The sequence below is a fragment of the Panthera tigris genome, chromosome D4 (assembly GCF_018350195.1).
Source record: "Panthera tigris isolate Pti1 chromosome D4, P.tigris_Pti1_mat1.1, whole genome shotgun sequence".
In the NCBI taxonomy this organism is placed as follows: Eukaryota; Metazoa; Chordata; class Mammalia; order Carnivora; family Felidae; genus Panthera; species Panthera tigris.
Genome location: NC_056672.1, coordinates 60,222,032 through 60,239,051, shown reverse-complemented (window position 1 = coordinate 60,239,051; position 17,020 = coordinate 60,222,032). Strand labels below are relative to the sequence as shown.

The window sequence follows — 17,020 nt, the reverse complement described above, 5'->3', positions numbered from 1 at the left end:
CTAGGAAGGAAGTGCTCCCTGTCACAGGAAGCATGGTGGTACCTATGACTTGAGACCCCTAGCACTTGCTGAATAAAGAGAGTGAAACCAGACTCTCCAGCACGCCTCCGGCTCCATGTTCCCTGATCCTGAGACACTGTGAAATTAGATTATGCTGAATCCGATTGACTCTTTAAACTGGATTTATCTGTAACGTTTTGACCATCCATTATCTTCCCCACCTACTTGCAAAAGTGGCTGGAGATGACTATATCTCTTCCAGTGAAGCTATTACCTTCAGTCAGATCGTGTCAATAAAACCTGTATTTGGCAGCACACGTGCTTTACTGTTTCCAGTGTATGCACGGAATAACCCACAGCCCTCCTGGCCCTTAGGGTCTGTGACTAAAATTCTACCCACCCCCCAGGTCCTCCTGCTCTGAAACCACAGCATTTCAAGGCTGGAAAGAGTGTGCCCAGCCCTGCAGGCCCACTCTCCTGTCAGATGTTTCAGGACTCCTGGCCCCTAGTGCGCATCCCCAACAAGTTTTGTTCACTCACTGCTTCCACACCTCTAGTGATGGGGACCTCACCCACCTCAAAGTGGCCTGTGCCACCCAGGGATGATGTATTAGTGCCCTGTGGCTGCAGTAACAAACTACCACAAATGGGTAAACACAGACTGGCTTAAAACAACACATATTATTCTCTCACAGTTCTGGAAGCCAGGAGTCTAAAACCAAGGTTGAGTTGTGCCCCCTCCAGAGGCTCCAGGGAAAATGCTTCCTTGCCTCTCCCCAGCAGCTGATGGCTCCATCCTTGGCTTGGGGCTCCATCACTCCATCTCCACCTCCATCTTCACATGGCCCTCTCTCTTTTCCAGGTCTTTCCTCTGTGTGTCTCTTACAATGACACTTATCATTTGATTTATGGCCTACCTAGATAATCCAGGATGATCTCATCTCAGGACCCTTAATTATATCTGCAAGGACCCCTTCTCCAAATATTCAGTCTCTGTGGATTAGGATATAGACATGTCTTTTAGGGCCACTGTTCAACCCACTATAGATGGGTTATTTTTCTAGAAGGTTCTTCCCTATCTTCAGCTAAAATCTGCCTTGATGTAACTTGTGCCCATGAACCCTCATTCTACTCCTTGAAGGCCTAAGAACAAGTTACTGTTTCCTCCCGACAGTCTTCAGAGATTTGCAGCCAACCACCAGGTCCCCAGACTCGCCCACATTTTACAACTGGTAGAGACTCTTGTGATGGTGTAGTGGGCCCCCAAACAGGTCAGTGAGGCTCGTCCGGCCTGTGATTCTTCCCTGGAAGAAGTGGACCGCAGAGCCCAGCCAGCATAGGCACTGTGGGACTGAAGGGCCCACACACGAAGGAACTAGCACAAAGCAGACTTTCAACAGCGTTGGATTCTTTCCCTCACTCAGCATCTGCTTCCTGGGCTTCTCGCTCCCCATTTTAAAAGGAATCTTTAAAAAACAAATAGGTCTGGGGGTGCCTGGATGGCTCACCTGATGGAGCATGCAGCTCTTATAGGTTTGGGCCCCAAGTGTGTGTGTAGAGATCACTCAAAAATAAACGAATAAATGAATAAATAAATAAATAAATAAATAAATAAAATTATAGGTAGATAGATAAGTAAATAAATAAATTGGTCTGTGAGATAACACATTTAGAGAAAAGGAGAGGAAAGCAGCCATGGTTGTTTAAATAATACCAATTACAAAATGACTTTTAACTTACCCTTGTACAGGACACTTTGGTTTACAAAATGCTTTGTGCAGCACTACAGTCATCTTCTCATTTCATCTGGATACAAACCCTGTGAGGTGGTATTATTATTATTCCCATTTCACAGATAGTGAAACTGAGGCCCTGAGAGATGAAGTGACTTGCCCCAAATCACAGAGCCAATGGAGAGTAGCAGATTCCAGATCCTCCGGCCTTGTGGCCAGCTGCCCTCCACCACATGGCATTTTGCTGCTGCCGTATTAAGTCAAACCTGAAAACAGAAGCCCTCGGGGTGATATTAAGTGGCCATGCAGTTTTGGATGCCCTGAGCTGCGATGATGAGGTCAGAGGAAAGAGGGGCCTTTGAGGAAAGTCCTCTTGGAAGGGCCTGGACTACAGCTGAAGGCCCTGAACAGTCAGCAGTCTTGGTCAGCTCTCCCCCCAACCCCCGCCCACACCACCATTCTGCTGGGCATTCCGGCTGCACTTCCTCCACAACCTTCCCTCCCCTTAGACCACCCAGGAAGGCTAAGGCTTAGAACACACTGAACCTCTACCTTGTCCGTTTCTGTTGGGAGATATACTGGTTAGGAGTAGAGCTGCAAGTGACAGAAAAGATAGTTTCTTAAGAGATAGTTAACTTCCTTCTTCAGATAAACAATCTAGGGTTGGTGGGGGGCTCCCAGAATCTCAGCTCCTTGGATCTTGTGGCTCCCCCATCTTTATCATACAACTCCCACGTCTTGGTCTAAGATGACTGTTGTGGTCTAAGATGGCTTCTCAAGCTCCACCCATCATACTCCACTCCTACTAGGAAGGAGGAAAAGGAACACCGTTTCCCTTAATAGACACTTCCCAGAACTTGTACACACCACTTCCACCTACATGGTGCTGCCCTGAACCTATCCTACACCACACCTGGCTCCAAGGACAGTTAGGAAATGTAATCTCCATTCTGAGTGACTTTGTGCATCGGGAGGTAAATAGAAGTCCCAGACACAGGTGCTCTGGCTTGTTTAGCAGTAAAAAAAAGACAGGACTGAACTTCTAGAAACATAGTCCACTTTTGCCACTGTTTTACTGTGTGGCCTTGGACAAGCCTCTTCCTCCTCTCTGGGCCTCAGTGTTCGCTCTAGAGTGAGGGGAGGCGGTCGAGATCCCATCTGGAAACCCTTCCCACCACGGCCTCCTGTATGTGAACTGTGGTGGGGCGAAGGAAAACCAGATGCTCCGATACCTCCAGTCTGCATTTCCTCAGCAGGACTCCACCTGGGGCCACCAGTGGAGACTGAGGGTGACATCCAGAAGGCCTGGCCCTGACCCCCCTTCTCAGAGTGCCAGGTGTGTGCCACCATGTGATAATGATGACTTCCCCTTTCTGCTCACCATTTCAGTTGTTCGGTTGCTTCCTGGCTTGGGAGACGCGTAACGTCAGCATCCCTGCCCTCAACGACAGCAAGTACATTGGGATGAGTGTCTACAACGTGGGGATCATGTGTATCATCGGGGCCGCCGTCTCCTTCCTGACCCGAGACCAGCCCAACGTGCAGTTCTGCATCGTCGCCTTGGTCATCATCTTCTGCAGCACCATCACCCTCTGCCTGGTGTTTGTGCCCAAGGTACGGCCCGCCCTCTGCACCCTGCCCTCTGGCCTCTGGTCTTGGACCCTGCACAGAGGGGACACCTGGCCTCCTCCGCCTTCTGGCAGTTTTATGCTTTCTGTACTTGTTATGATCACGCAAAGTTTGGAAAATGCAAACAAGTAAAAACCAGATTTTCCAGAAATCTCACAGAGTCGCATCACCCAAGAATAATCACTGTTTAATGTTTTGTTTTAGTTTTTTTAACTAAAAACTACATAGTTTTTATGCATTTCCTCCCAGTATTTTTTAATAAGTGTTTCTTTTTTTTTTTTAATGTTTCATTTATTTTTGAGACGGGGGGAGGGGCAGAGAGAGAGAGACACACACAGAATCCGAAGCAGGCTCCAGGCTCAGCTGTCAGCACAGAGCCCGATGTGGGGCTCTAACTCAGGAACCACGAAATCATGAGCTGAGCTGAAGTCGGACACTTAAACAACTGAGCCACCCAGGTGCCCCCCTTCCAGTCTTTTTTAAATGGTTAGGCAGTGATGCTTTTCCCATTAGGGCTGCGATGAGAGCTCACATATCATTTTGTAGTTTGCCTTTTTCACTGTTAATGTCTCCTGTGCATTTTCTCACAGCATAACCACCATTGACGGGGGATACCCTGTGTCTTCTTATCTGCTTGATTCCCTTATTGATGAGCATTACAGTCATTTCCAGATTTTTTTTATATTATAAATTAACTTTTTTCTACATAACACATGATCCCCATTTCTGGCTACTCCCTTCAGATAGAGTCGCAGAAGTAGTGTTAGTGGGTAAAAAGGAATAACCACTTTGAACAGCCACTTACATTTTCCATTCATCAGAAGCACTGATCTTGAAGACCAGCCTGAGAGATGTTTCTCAAACCTTATCCTTCCCATCAGCAGGCAGGTGAACCAGAGGCCTTGGTGTCTTGGGAGCCCCTGCAGTTGGCTGGTCTCAGCATCAGAAAAGAAGGGGAAATAGAGAGGGTAGAAGGAATTATTGGCCCGAGTAGGGGAAGGAGAATGGGGTGAAAAGAGATCACTCGGGGTCCATTGTCCCCCAGACAGACTGCCCATGGCACCTCCATCCAGTCAGTCCCCGAGCAGTGTTTTCCCTGGAACACTGATGCTGTATATGCCTTCTTTCTCTGGTTGTCAAGGCTCCAGCCCAATGCTAAGATCTCTCTGCCTACACTCTGACATCCTCTCATGCCAGTCAAAGATGCCAGATGGCTCCAAGCCCAGCCCTGACCATGTCACTCTCCTCTGTTACCCTCAACAACTCCTCATTGCCCCTCTGGCTCCAGAATCAAGTCCCCAGTATGGGCTGCCTTTCAGGAACTTTGGGTCTCCTCCAGTTTCTCCTAAGAACCCTGTCCACCATCCAAACTGTCCTTCTCCATAAGCACCCTGAGTCCCAGGCCCCCCCTGCATTTGCATATGCCTCTTCTTCCCCCTGGAACTCCCTTTCCTCACCATCCCTCAGGCTCTCCACAGAGCCCAGCCCAGGCCCACAGCACCCACAGCCCAGCCTGCCCTGGATACTTCCGGCCTCTGGACCATGGGGTCCTGACAGACAGGGGCCACGCCTCCCTCAGTCCTGGCTGTCCGGTGCAGGCCCAGAGCCAGACTCAAACCAGAAATGTCTCTTGAATAAATGAGTAAGACCGGGATCAAGCAGTGGCCTTTTTTCTTATATAACAACACTTTTGTCCATGACAGAACTAGTCACCTGTCTGTCCTCAACACTCATCAATGGTTCTAAAAAGCAGAAGCCTTCATTTGCCTCCATCCATTGTCTTCCAACGTCATCCTCAGGGTTATTTTCCATGTGGAACGAAGCCTAAGGCAGAGTACGGCTCAGCTGGAATCAGGCCTAGGGGTGGGCTCTGCAGGGGGCTCTGGATGCAGGTGGCCTCGGTCAGGAGACCAGACTTCTGCTGACAAGGAAAGAAACAGACTCGGCGAGGGAGGGGGGTGGGGCTGCCCAAGGTCACACACCAGCAAGTGGCAGAGATGAGCCTGAACCCAGGGCTCCGGGCTCCCAGCCTGTGTCTGTGCTGCCTCCAATGCAGGACCTGCTGTGGCGGAGGGGATGGGACACCGGGGAGGAGGACCCCGGGGTTCTCCTTTCAGTCATCCCTTGTCCTTCCAGCTCATCACTCTGCGAACAAACCCAGATGCAGCAACCCAGAACAGGCGATTCCAGTTCACTCAGAATCAGAAGAAGGAAGATTCAAAAACGTCCACCTCAGTCACCAGCGTGAACCAAGCAAGCACATCCCGCCTAGAGGGCTTGCAGTCTGAAAACCATCGCCTGCGAATGAAGATCACAGAGGTACCTCCCTCAGCACCGGCAGCCAGGGCCCTAGCCTCCTGGTCTTGTCCCTCTGCCCCAGAGTAGGGCCTCTCGGGGCTGCCGCTCCTGACCTCGCCCCCTCTGGACACCCCCTTGCATCAGGCTGTGCAGTCCCAGGTGCTGGAGTTACGGCCACCAGAACCAGGGGGGACATAAACTAGACATAGGCAGTTTGTCAGAATCCCCTGGCCCAGGTTCATGGAGTCCAGCAGTGCCCCGATTCAAGGCATCCTCAGAAAGAAAGGAGTTCTTAGAGATTTGTGAGCTCCCAGATTATAGGAGCTTCCTAAGTGTGTGGGGACCACCCCCCTTAATTTGTCACTCTCCAAACCCAGTAACCACCCTCATTTATATGAGGTACAGCGAGACAGGAAGGGGTGAAGAGAAATTTTTCAGACAGGAGAGTTTGCTGTAGCAGACCTCACTGTTGTCCTGAGGGTCCTTAACTGGTCCTTCAGTATTCCAGAGAGGCCACAACTAGAATCCTTTGTGCCCAAGCCGGACCTCAAATTCTGGATTTTCTATACCTAGGAGGGGAGACCAAATTACCTTCCCCTTCTGCACACGTCTCTTTGGGTCCATGTGTATGACTGGCCCATGGTCTGCGGGCTGTGTGTTTCATAGAGAACTTCTCGTTCAATGAGTGGAACAGGGAAGAAATAAGGGCGAGTGTGTTGGTCAGGATACTTGCTAAGTTGCTGTAACAGAGACCCCAAAATGAAGCGACCCAAAGAAAATATTTCTCTGTCACATAATGGTCGTGAGGAGATTGGCCCAGGTTGGCAGGAAGCTCTGCCTCCATGGCCTTGGCTGGATGAGGTTTGTTCACTCTTCCTGTCCGCCATTCCCCAAGGCATATTCCTCACCAGCACAGTTAAAACCGAGTGGAAGGCAGGTCCTGTCCTCAGTCGCAGGAAGGGAAGAGGAAGTCCACACAAGGGATAAGCAAGTGATACAAAAATTTGTACAATGTTGGTTCTGCTCCAGTTGCCTTGGCAAGAACCTACATGATCACACTTAGACACAGGGGACGCTGGGAAATGTAGTCTCTAGCAGGACATTCGTGAAGAAGAAGGAAAACATAGGGTTGTCTGAGGAGATATGGGATGCCCAGTTAAATTTGAATTTCAGACAACCAATGGTATTTTTAGTATAAGGATGGCCCATACAATAGTTGGGATATACTTACAGTAAAAAAAATGATTCATTGTTACCTGGAAATCAAATGTGGCTGGGCATTCTGTATTTGCCTTTGCTAGATCTAGTAGCCTTTTGGGGGGCTCACCTTAGTCTGTCACAAAGATCCATTACACAGTTGTCTGTGCATCGAAAGGTGACTGCTTTAGAAGGGATAGCCCATTTGCCACCAGAGCAAAGTAGGAAAGGATTCTGCCCCTCAAAGCCCATTGCTGGTTCTGTGTTACTATCAGATCTCCCTGTGCCTGGAACTACCGTATCTTGACATTTGACTTTTACTGGCACATTCCAGCAATAGAGTTCACCCACTTCAGGAAACGTGAAACCAAAGCCACTGTCAAAAGCCCTAAAATGTTGGGTTGTTTTTCCTGGAATCGAATCACAATCTGGCTTCCTTTGATCCTAGCCCTGCTGTTTGAGTCACACAGAAGAAAGTATCTCTCTCCTTCTCCACAGGAAAATGTATTTAAAAATTAATGGCCGTGCTCTTGACATCAGGACAACACTTTACTGCTTATAGCTTTCTCTCCCTTATACTATAGTAAGATGCCTGCTGCCTTCCCCAGCTACCACCCCACAACACACACACACACACACACACACACACACACACACACACACACACCAGGCTTCTCAAGGGCTGAACTGCCCCAGGGCTTGCATCTGATTTTCCTATAACCTGAAAGCCCCTGCAGTCCATCCTCTGGAGGAACCCCTACTGGCCTGACCTTCTGTGTCAGTGTGAGACCCACAGCTAACCAACCCGTAGATCTGCCCTCCCCTACAGGGGTCTTGCTAGGTACCAATAACAATAATTATAGTAATATCATTGTAGTAGCACGTTACCCTTATTATGTGTCAAGGACTGGGCTAAACTTTAAATGCATCATCTGATTTAATCTCCGCAATAACCACAAGAGGTAGCTACTGTTATTACCCCATTCTACAGATGAAGGAGTTGAGACTCAGTTCTCACAAACCAGTACACAGGCAGTAAAGGGCAGCTCTGAGTTTGCCCCCAGGCCTGTCCACCTTCAGAGCCTGTGCTCTGACACTCTCCTGCCCTGCGTCCCTGGGCTTGCCCAGCTGCTCCATCATGATGGGCACAAGCCTACACTGAACACATGGTTGCAAAGCCCATTCCCCCTCCCTCCCCATCACAGTTTCACCTGCAGCAACAGCCCTCAGGGGCCCTCCGCATCTCTTCCCCAGCATGCGGCGCGTCTCTGGCTCTCAGTGCCCTCCTGAGGGCAGCCTGAGGCCCAGTCCCACGACCCTGTGAGCCGGGGAAGGGACTGGGCCAGGGGCTCTGACTCAGCTAGAACCTTTGTCTTCTAGCTGGATAAAGACTTGGAAGAGGTCACGATGCAGCTGCAAGACACCCCAGAAAAGACCACCTACATCAAACAGAACCACTACCAAGAACTCAACGACATCCTCAACCTTGGGAACTTCACTGAGAGCACAGGTAGGAGGAGACGGGGCCCCTGGAATGTGGGGACCTGGGTATCAGACACCAGCTGTCCACCTTCCACTTAACAGATGAAGAAACTGAGGCTCAGAGAAGGGGTGAGGCTGATGTGAAGCCACATGGGCAGAGTGGCAGCATCTGGAACCCACAGCTCAGTGTCCAGCCTAGAGCGGGGGCTTCTGTTTCTCAGTCTCTTGGGTTCCAGTGGCACATGTACATGACATGGCCAGCATTCACAGTGTTCTGACTGGCGGCACGTTGCTCCTAATGAATAGTTTGCCTTACTTCTCCCAGCGACGTTTCGGTTTCGGATGTGCCGTCTCAATGTATAGGAAAGGAATGGTCAGTAAGATCTGACCTGACACTCAATCTCCCCAACCACTTGGGAAATGCAAGCCAAAATAACACAATGCAGTCTTTACCTACATTTCAGCAACATTTCCAAAGATCACCAGTGCTGTGAAGAGTGTGTGGAAATAGGCATTCTCCTGCAGTGTTTTGGAAGTCAGTCTGGCACATCCAAATGTTAGATGCTAAACCTCCTGATTAACAAGACCACTAGCAAGATCTTGCCCCTGGGAAGTACTCCCACGTGGGCAAAGATGTATACACATGATGTTCATCCCAACATTATTTGTAGGTGAGAAACACTGGAATTAACTTAAATGTTTATCATTTAGGGTGGTTTCGTTAGTGATGGTACAACTAAACAAGGCACATAATACAACTATTAGAAAGTGGGGCGAATCTATTTGTGCAAATATGGAGAGATCCCCAAGTGAAAATAGCAAGATGAAGGCCAGCATTATGGTACACATAAATGCACACACACATGCACGTGTGTTAAGTGCATTTTTAAAAAGGTTTGGGAGAACAAACACTGAATTAACAGGCTCCACCTGTGTGAAGGGAACAGTATGTGCATAGTGAGAAAGGATTCTTCTTACATTTCATTTAATATACTTCTCTATTGTTTGCATCTTGTCATTAGCATTTATTCACTAATTTGCTATAAAATTACTTTTTAAATCAATGAAAAATCTTTACTTTCTTTTTTGTTTTTGTTATAGTTTCCTTTATTATTACATAAGTAATAGCATTCTTATTATAAAATCAAATTATAAAATTTTTACTACATAAGATGTTGATTACAAAAAAAGTTTAAATTGAGATTAGTAACAAGTAAATTGAAAGAATAAAAATTACTGGGGCACCTGGGTGGCTCAGTTGGTTGCACATCTGACTTCAGCTCAGGTCATGGTCTCACAGTTCGTGAGTTTGAGCCCCGCGTTGGGCTCTGTGCTAACAAACAGCTCAGAGCCTGGAGCCTGCTTCAGATTCTGTATCTCTCTCTCTCTCTCCCCCTCTCCTGCTCATGCTCTGCCTCTCTCTGTCTCTCAAAAATAAATAAATGTTAAAAAAGTTTTTTTAAAAGAATAAAAATTACTCATAGTAATTTTTGTATCTGGAAATGTGGGCATTTCAAATTAATGAAAGGAAAGGAATTATTCAATAAATTTAATTGGGACAAGTGGATAGCCATCTGGAAAGGAGTAAAGTTAAATCCCTACCTCACACCTTACATATAAAAGATTTAAATGTAAAAAGTGAAACCATGAAAGAACTAAAAGAAACCATAGGAAAAATTTTTTTAATAATCTCAGATAGGGGAAGGCCTTTCTCAGTTTGAGGCAAAACCCAGAAACCACAAAAGAAAAAGTTGATAAATTTAACTACAAAAAAAATTTTTTTTAACAACACAAAAAGCATAAGTAACCAAAAATTCAAACAAACTGAGCCAAAAAATATTGTAACTCAAGTAATGAGCTTATTGTCTTATATATAAAGAGAAATTTTATATACTTTATATAAAGTATATATAATTATATGCAAATTAATAAGAAAAAGACCAACAACACAAAACAAAATGGGCAAAGACAGTTCTCACAGAAGGAAGTGCAAGAGATTCATATGCTTATGAAAAGATTCTCAATCTCACTCCTTATTAAAAGAATGCAAATGACATCCTTAGTGAGATACCATTTTCACCAGTAAGACTGGCAAAGACAAGAGATTAAAAAGTTGCAGAGAGTCTGAGGAAACAGTCGAGGAAATGGGCATTCTCAAACATGGCTGGTCGAAATAGAAATTGATCTGATCCAGTGGTTCCACTTTTGGAATTTACCCTAAGAATGTGCAGTCAACTGTCATTATTCATGGGGATTATGTTTGATAAAGCTGCTGTGAACCATGAATTAATTGGTGAACACTGAACCATTGCTCCCCGGGGAAATAGGTCCCCAGGGTTAGGTTCCTGCAAGGCTCTCTCAGGTTGGCATTTTGGCCAACCAATTAGTACATAATTTTATTATATATGTGTTTCTGTTTGAAGACCTCTTATTTAATATATATTGTTGATTCATTAACATTGACCTCCTGGTAAGCAGCACTAGAACGCATGTCTGAATGAAGATCATCTAACCCGCGGATTTTCTCCATCAGACACATCACAGCCTTCTTGTGTGTAGGCATGCATTCTAGTGCTGTCGACCATAAGGTCGGGGTTCATGTTCCAACACAGTGTGTGTCAGCAAATGACTGCGAAAGCATTACAGGTATTGGTTTGGGGTTACAAATTACTTTTAGTGAGTAGGCGAGTTCGCAAATACAGAATCCATGAATAAGGAGGATCCACTGCACTCACGTGGGGCAAAATGACATTCACTAAGTTTGCTCACTGTAGACAAACAAAACAAAAACCAGTGCTCCTCCAGATCCCTCAAGTTGAGGACCCAGGTTTTTATGTTTTGTATTTCTTTAAATCTCCCTGGGTCGTTCTGAAGCAGAAGGCTGAAAGCATCCATATCATCACATTTTGTGGCTTCACAGTATTTCTTTGAATGGAGACCCCATACATACATGAGTATATAACTAATCCATTTTAACTAGAAAAATTCAGATTAGTTCCAACTTTTTTATATTATAAACAATGCTGACTTGAACATCCTGTGTATAACTGCACACATAACCTTCATCATTTCCTTCGGATAACTCCCAGAAGTAAAAATTCTGAGTAAAAGATATGCACGATTTTTAGTGTTCGATGCTTAGTGCCCCCCAGAAAGATTATGCCAATTTACACTCCCACCAGCAGTTTACTCTTCCCAATCTTTGGCAATCTTATGGATATATATTTTCCCTTGGAGGGCTTTTTCCTTTGTTATTATATCCCTAAGCACCAGTGAAAAAGGACTTTACATTAAAAACTCTCATTTCCAAGTTAGGTTGCCTACATTGGTTGACTTGATTTCCCCCCTTTTTTCTTGGAGAAAGGAAATCCCCCAAGACACCATTTCTATCCCTGGATGGAAGCTTCTAGGCTCACTGCCCTGGTCCTGGAAGAGCTACTGCAGAAACCACAGCTCTGGAAGGATAATGGGCTCTTTGCTATTCTCTCTCCTTGGGCACCATCCTAAAAAGCTTGCATTTTTTTTAATTTGTTTAACATTTATTTATTTTTGAGAGAGAGAGAGAGAGAGCGTGCATGAGCAGGGAAGAGGCAGAAAGAGGGGGAGACACAGAATCTGAAGCAGGCTCCAGGCACAGAGCCCAACATGGGGCTCAAACATACAAACCGTGAGATCATGACTTGAGCCGAAGTCAAAAGCTTAATCGACTGAGCCGCCTAGGCGCCCAAAAGATTGCATTTTTTAAAAAATGAAGTTAACAGAATGTGTTGTGATATTGTTTTACATTCAGATGGGGGAAAGGCCATTTTAAAAAATCACCTCGATCAAAATCCCCAGCTACAGTGGAACACAACAGAGCCCTCGCGAACATGCAAAGATCCTATAGAAGATATAAACTCCCCAGAACAGTAAGTACTTTCTCCCTGAGAACTATTGTGGAAGAGTACATTACTCCTGCACAGCAATCTCAGTCTGCACCACGTTTTCTCATGCATCATTTTATTTGAACTCCACAGCAATCCCATGATGCAGGTCAAATTACAATGCTCATTTTACAGATGAGAAAACATATTCAGAAAGGGGAGGTGACTTGTGAAAGCTCACCCAGTTTCTAAGTGCAGGAGATAGGATTTGAACCCGGGTCTGTCCACCATCAAACCTGCTGTAGCACACTGCCTTTGTTATGTATAAAACTTAACCTTGCTAAATGCACTGACTCCACAAGTGTTTACTGAGATCTACTGTGTGTCAGACATAGAAATGAAGAAAACGGACAAAAATCCCTTCCTTTGTGGAATTTATGTTCTATCTGGTGACAAAATAACTTCATTTAAAAAGCAAAGTCATAGGTGCTTTGGAGGAAAATAAAGTAGGGAAAGAGGTTGGGGGTCATAATCTTACAGAGAGCCATCAGGGAAGATTCAGTGAGCTGACATGTAAGCAAAGACCTACCTGGACATTTCCATCAGTTTTTTTCCCACTGGCCATTGTTAGTTCTTCCTTGCTTACAGCAGCTTGGAAGCAGAGATTAGAAATGTCAGCACTGAAATGTGGTCCCTGGGAAGTGACAACCAGCAAAGACAGCCAAATCACCAAGTGTAGTGTAACTTGAGGACGTTTCGTTCTAGAGACAATAGCCTCTCAACCCAGTTAGCTCCAAGGCCTGACTGGCTAACACTCCAGAATAATTACTGATGATTATATGGCAGTCATCAGTGGTTTACTTCTCAGTTCCCTCCACTAGAGTGTAAGCACCTTGGGGATAAGGTATGAGTCCCTCCCATGTCCCTTGGACTGAATGCAGGTTCTGGCACTGAGTAGGTTTTCAGCACGTGTCTGTTGAGTGAATGCCAGTGTAAACAGGATCCCACCAGATAGCAAAATGCGATGGCTCTGAGAGGCACAGACAGATGCCCACCTTGCCCAGGCAGACAGCCCTTCCCAGGTGCCCGGGGAAGACACCATTTTCCCAAGTCACAGTTGATTCCTCAGCTCCCCTTTTCCTGGTCTCTTTGTCAGCACCCTCTTGCCTTAAGGAATAGATCATAGCTCAGGTTACAGAGGTTCAACTTGAATTTCAAAAGGAGATCTCCAACACACTGGCCTCATGAGCACCTGTGAAGGGTCCTTGGTAGAGCCCTCCAATGAACAAGTCCTTTGGGAGTGTGGGGACAGCACTGCCTCTGTCCCCATCCGTCTCAGGAGCCCATCGGTGCCACACATGCACACTAGGGGCACACCTGTTGGGATGAGGTGGCCCCACATGAGTTGATTTGCCTCCCTCACAAAGCACTGTGGTTTCCCAGAAGCAGGAGACCCATCTTCCCCAGTTCTGGCTTTGTTTCCACGAGCAAGTTACAGAAACCCTGTCCACTTCCCTCGTCATTATAATGGGAATAGCAATACTTCTACCTACTGGGTTTCTGTGAAGATCTGGGGGGTGGGAGGCTCTCACCCTGAGCAGTCAGGCACTGAGGACACAAGGAGGCCTAAGGATACCAAGAATTCAGCTTCCCAGGTACCAGGGGGAACCGCACAAGACGCGGTTAAGGTGACTTACTGCCCGAGGGAGACTCTGATGAGAAGCGGGCCAGGAGAGAGTGGCAGTGAGAAGGAAGTCAGAAGGCTGTCACCTTTCCCCTGCTGCCAGCAGTCACACACCGCCCCTGGCTCCCAGGGATCTTCTGGCTGTGCTTCTGGAAATTTACTCAGAATTCTGGGAGCTCAAAGGAAGAAGGAGCTCGCTCAGAAGACTTTAAACTGGATATTGAAGGGAAAACAGTTCATCACAGCAGGAGGTGGAGAAAGTATTCCAGGCTGGGGAAAGAGCATGTGCAGAGGCAAGGAAGGGTGGCCATAAGCAGTGTTTTAGGGGAAAGCAGACGCCAGAGGGTTGGGTTTGGGTGGAGAGAGGGTAGAAGTTTCACCTGGAGTATTAGGCAAGAGACAGATCTTAGGCAGCCCTGAATGTCCTCCCCCAGGTTGGAAGGATGACACTAGTCGCCAAAGAAGCTGAAAGAGCAGGAAGGAACCTATCGGAATCAGCCCAGCAAGAAGGGCTGCTGTCCTGAACAAGGCAGGGGCAGAGGAGCCAATGAGGAAGGACAGAGCAGCAAGAAGCCTTTCAGTCCATTTGGAGGCTTGCGAGAGTGAGAACTGTCTGTGTCAGCAGCAAAGCCCGTGAGATGAGCGAACCTTGTTCTTAGGAATCACCGCACACTCAGGAAGGCTGCATCTCCCTTTGCTCACTATCTCCCTGGTTATTCCCAGGGCAGTCATTGGCAGGTGTAGGCCTGCACCACATACCTGCTAGATGGGTGAATGGTTAGCTAATGGGACAGGCAGATCTTGGATTCAGGAGAACTGTTCTCCTACCATCAGCTTCTTAGCCAAAGTGAGTCCACGGAACATTCTGGTGAGCAGCCAGATAGCCTTCACTGAAACTCCTCTCTCCCTTCTTCTCTCTCTCTCCTTTCTCCTCGCTCTCTCTCTCTCTCTCTCTCTCTCCCTCCCTCCCTCTCCCTGCCACAGCATCCAGCGCCGGCTGTCCCTCCAGCTCCCCATCCTCCACCACGCCTACCTCCCGTCCATTGGAGGCGTGGACGCCAGCTGCGTCAGCCCCTGCGTCAGCCCCACCGCCAGCCCCCGCCACAGACATGTGCCACCCTCCTTCCGAGTTATGGTCTCGGGCCTGTAAGGGTGGGAGGCCTGGGGCCGGGGCCTCCCCCATGACAGAACCACACAGAGCAGAGGCTACAGGAACACTGTCAGCTCTGGCTGCGGAGAAGCTGGGCGCCACGGCTGGCCTTGTGGGACTGCTCGATGGCACTCAGGTGGACAGGATGGGGGCACTTGGCACCTGACCTCGCGCCTTATTTGTGAAGTTTTTATTCTTTCACAAAGAAGAGGAATGGAAATGACTTCTTCCTTGATGTCTGCAAAGAAGGAGGAGCTGGGATATTTGAAACTTTGCAAAAAAAAAAAAAAAAAAATCCTAGACAAGGAGAGAATCACTTGAACTCCAGCTAGAAGTCACCGAGTGTCCCTGAGCAGCCTTGAGAAGAGGCGAGGAGGGGCTTCCAGAGAAACCATCTCTGCCTCTGCACACACATCCCTGGCTGTGGCCCCCCAGGCCAGCCCTTCTCCCCTCTGGGGAAGGAGGTGGGCAGGGCAGCCGGGTCCCCAGCTGCCAGTCCAGCCAATCCCAGCCTTCCTGGAACAAGGAGTCCGCAGGTGGCCCGAAGGCTGGGGTACGGGAGCAGGCTGACCCGTATGCCTCCCAGTGGGACCTTACTCTCTGGTAAATGCCACACATTAACACAATAACACCCGTTCCGGGACCGTGGGGATTTAGGGCACGTCACTGCAGACCTGCTCTGCACCATTCAGCGACAGTCGGTCATGCACCCACCACGTTGGCCATGTCCTTGTGTTTGTATCAGGTGTTCCAGTAATCAGGGGGACTACCCGAGCTAATCATGGAATGTCTGTTCCCAGCAAACACGCTAAAGAAAGACTGTGCACTTTAACCTCTCATCAGGGCCCAAGGGCTGCCTGGGGTTGGTTTTTTTCCACTGACTTTGTTTCTGACCAAAGTGAATTGGGCATTCTGCTAGAAGACATCCCTGTAGTTGTAGGGAGAGAGTTGCTAGCTGAGGGCTCCCCTTGGCTTCCCGAAGGTGGCCTTGCATTTGGACAGGCCAGGAGCTCCGCCCTTGGGAGTCCTGGGGGTGACCTGTCAGCACACTAGTCCTCTTCATAAGATCATTCTTCCCTTTCAGTCGAACCCCAGAGGGCACCGGCCTGGGAGTCAGACAAACCTGGGCTCAAGTCCTCACTCCATGGCTGACTCCCTCCATGACCTTGGGAAAGTCACTAGTGTCTCTCTGAGCCTCAGTTTCCCCTCCCCAACAAATTGGGGTTGAAATAACAACACCCATCCTGCCTACCTCACAGGGTCACTCTGAGGATCAAAACTTGATCTCCTCCAGGAAAGCTTCGTACCAAATGGTGAAGCAGCCCTGACCCATGAGGTATCAGGATGACCACGACCTTTGGCCCTCACGACCACCAGGGGTTTGGCCCAGAGGAGCTCCCAGCACAGCCCCTCTACCAGGATAACCTGGTGGAGCGAGGCTCCCAACGACTTTTGTGACATTCCTAGACAGGTTCATTCTTTGCTAAAGAAAGACCTGAATGACAGCGTCCAGGATATCTGCACAACTGAGCGGTCGCTCACTCCCTAAAGAAACCTAATGGCAGCTTCAACAGGCAGGCAATAATCTCTTCCCAGACCACTGAAGTCAGGAATATACTGCTGTCACCACCAGACTTTGACAAAAGGGCCCACAGGAATCCTACCATCGCCAACATTTCAAAACACCCTCTTTCACGTAGCATAATAGCTTTCCCCTCCCCTTCCCCAGAGAGAGGTTATGGAGGTACTGTAGCTTTTAGGGAAAAAAAAAAATGTCAACACATCACAGGTCAATTTGAAGTCATTGTCTGTTTAGGCACTAAAAATCGGTGTTGTCACTCACTGTGTATTACCAGTATTTACTTGCTTTCTTGATTTCACCAAAACCAGATTTAATTTAAAGGACCACATTAATTTTTCAAAGGGAAGGAGACAATTCATTGTACATAATGTATACACACACACACACACACACACACAAATA

At 47.6% G+C, this 17,020-nt stretch overlaps 1 protein-coding gene across 1 annotated transcript in view; it reads left to right on the top strand.

Annotated features, from left to right (window-relative positions):
- GABBR2 (gamma-aminobutyric acid type B receptor subunit 2) overlaps positions 1-15,195 on the top strand; it is a 236,672-nt gene extending 221,477 nt beyond the window's left edge. The window contains exons 15-19 of the mRNA XM_042963492.1: positions 3,123-3,347; positions 5,499-5,681; positions 8,238-8,367; positions 12,130-12,247; positions 14,871-15,195. Of these exons, the coding sequence (XP_042819426.1) occupies positions 3,123-3,347; positions 5,499-5,681; positions 8,238-8,367; positions 12,130-12,247; positions 14,871-15,036 (822 nt within the window). The 3' untranslated portion in view covers positions 15,037-15,195. The remainder of the gene's footprint in view (positions 1-3,122; positions 3,348-5,498; positions 5,682-8,237; positions 8,368-12,129; positions 12,248-14,870) is intronic.
- The last annotated feature ends 1,825 nt before the right edge of the window (positions 15,196-17,020 follow it).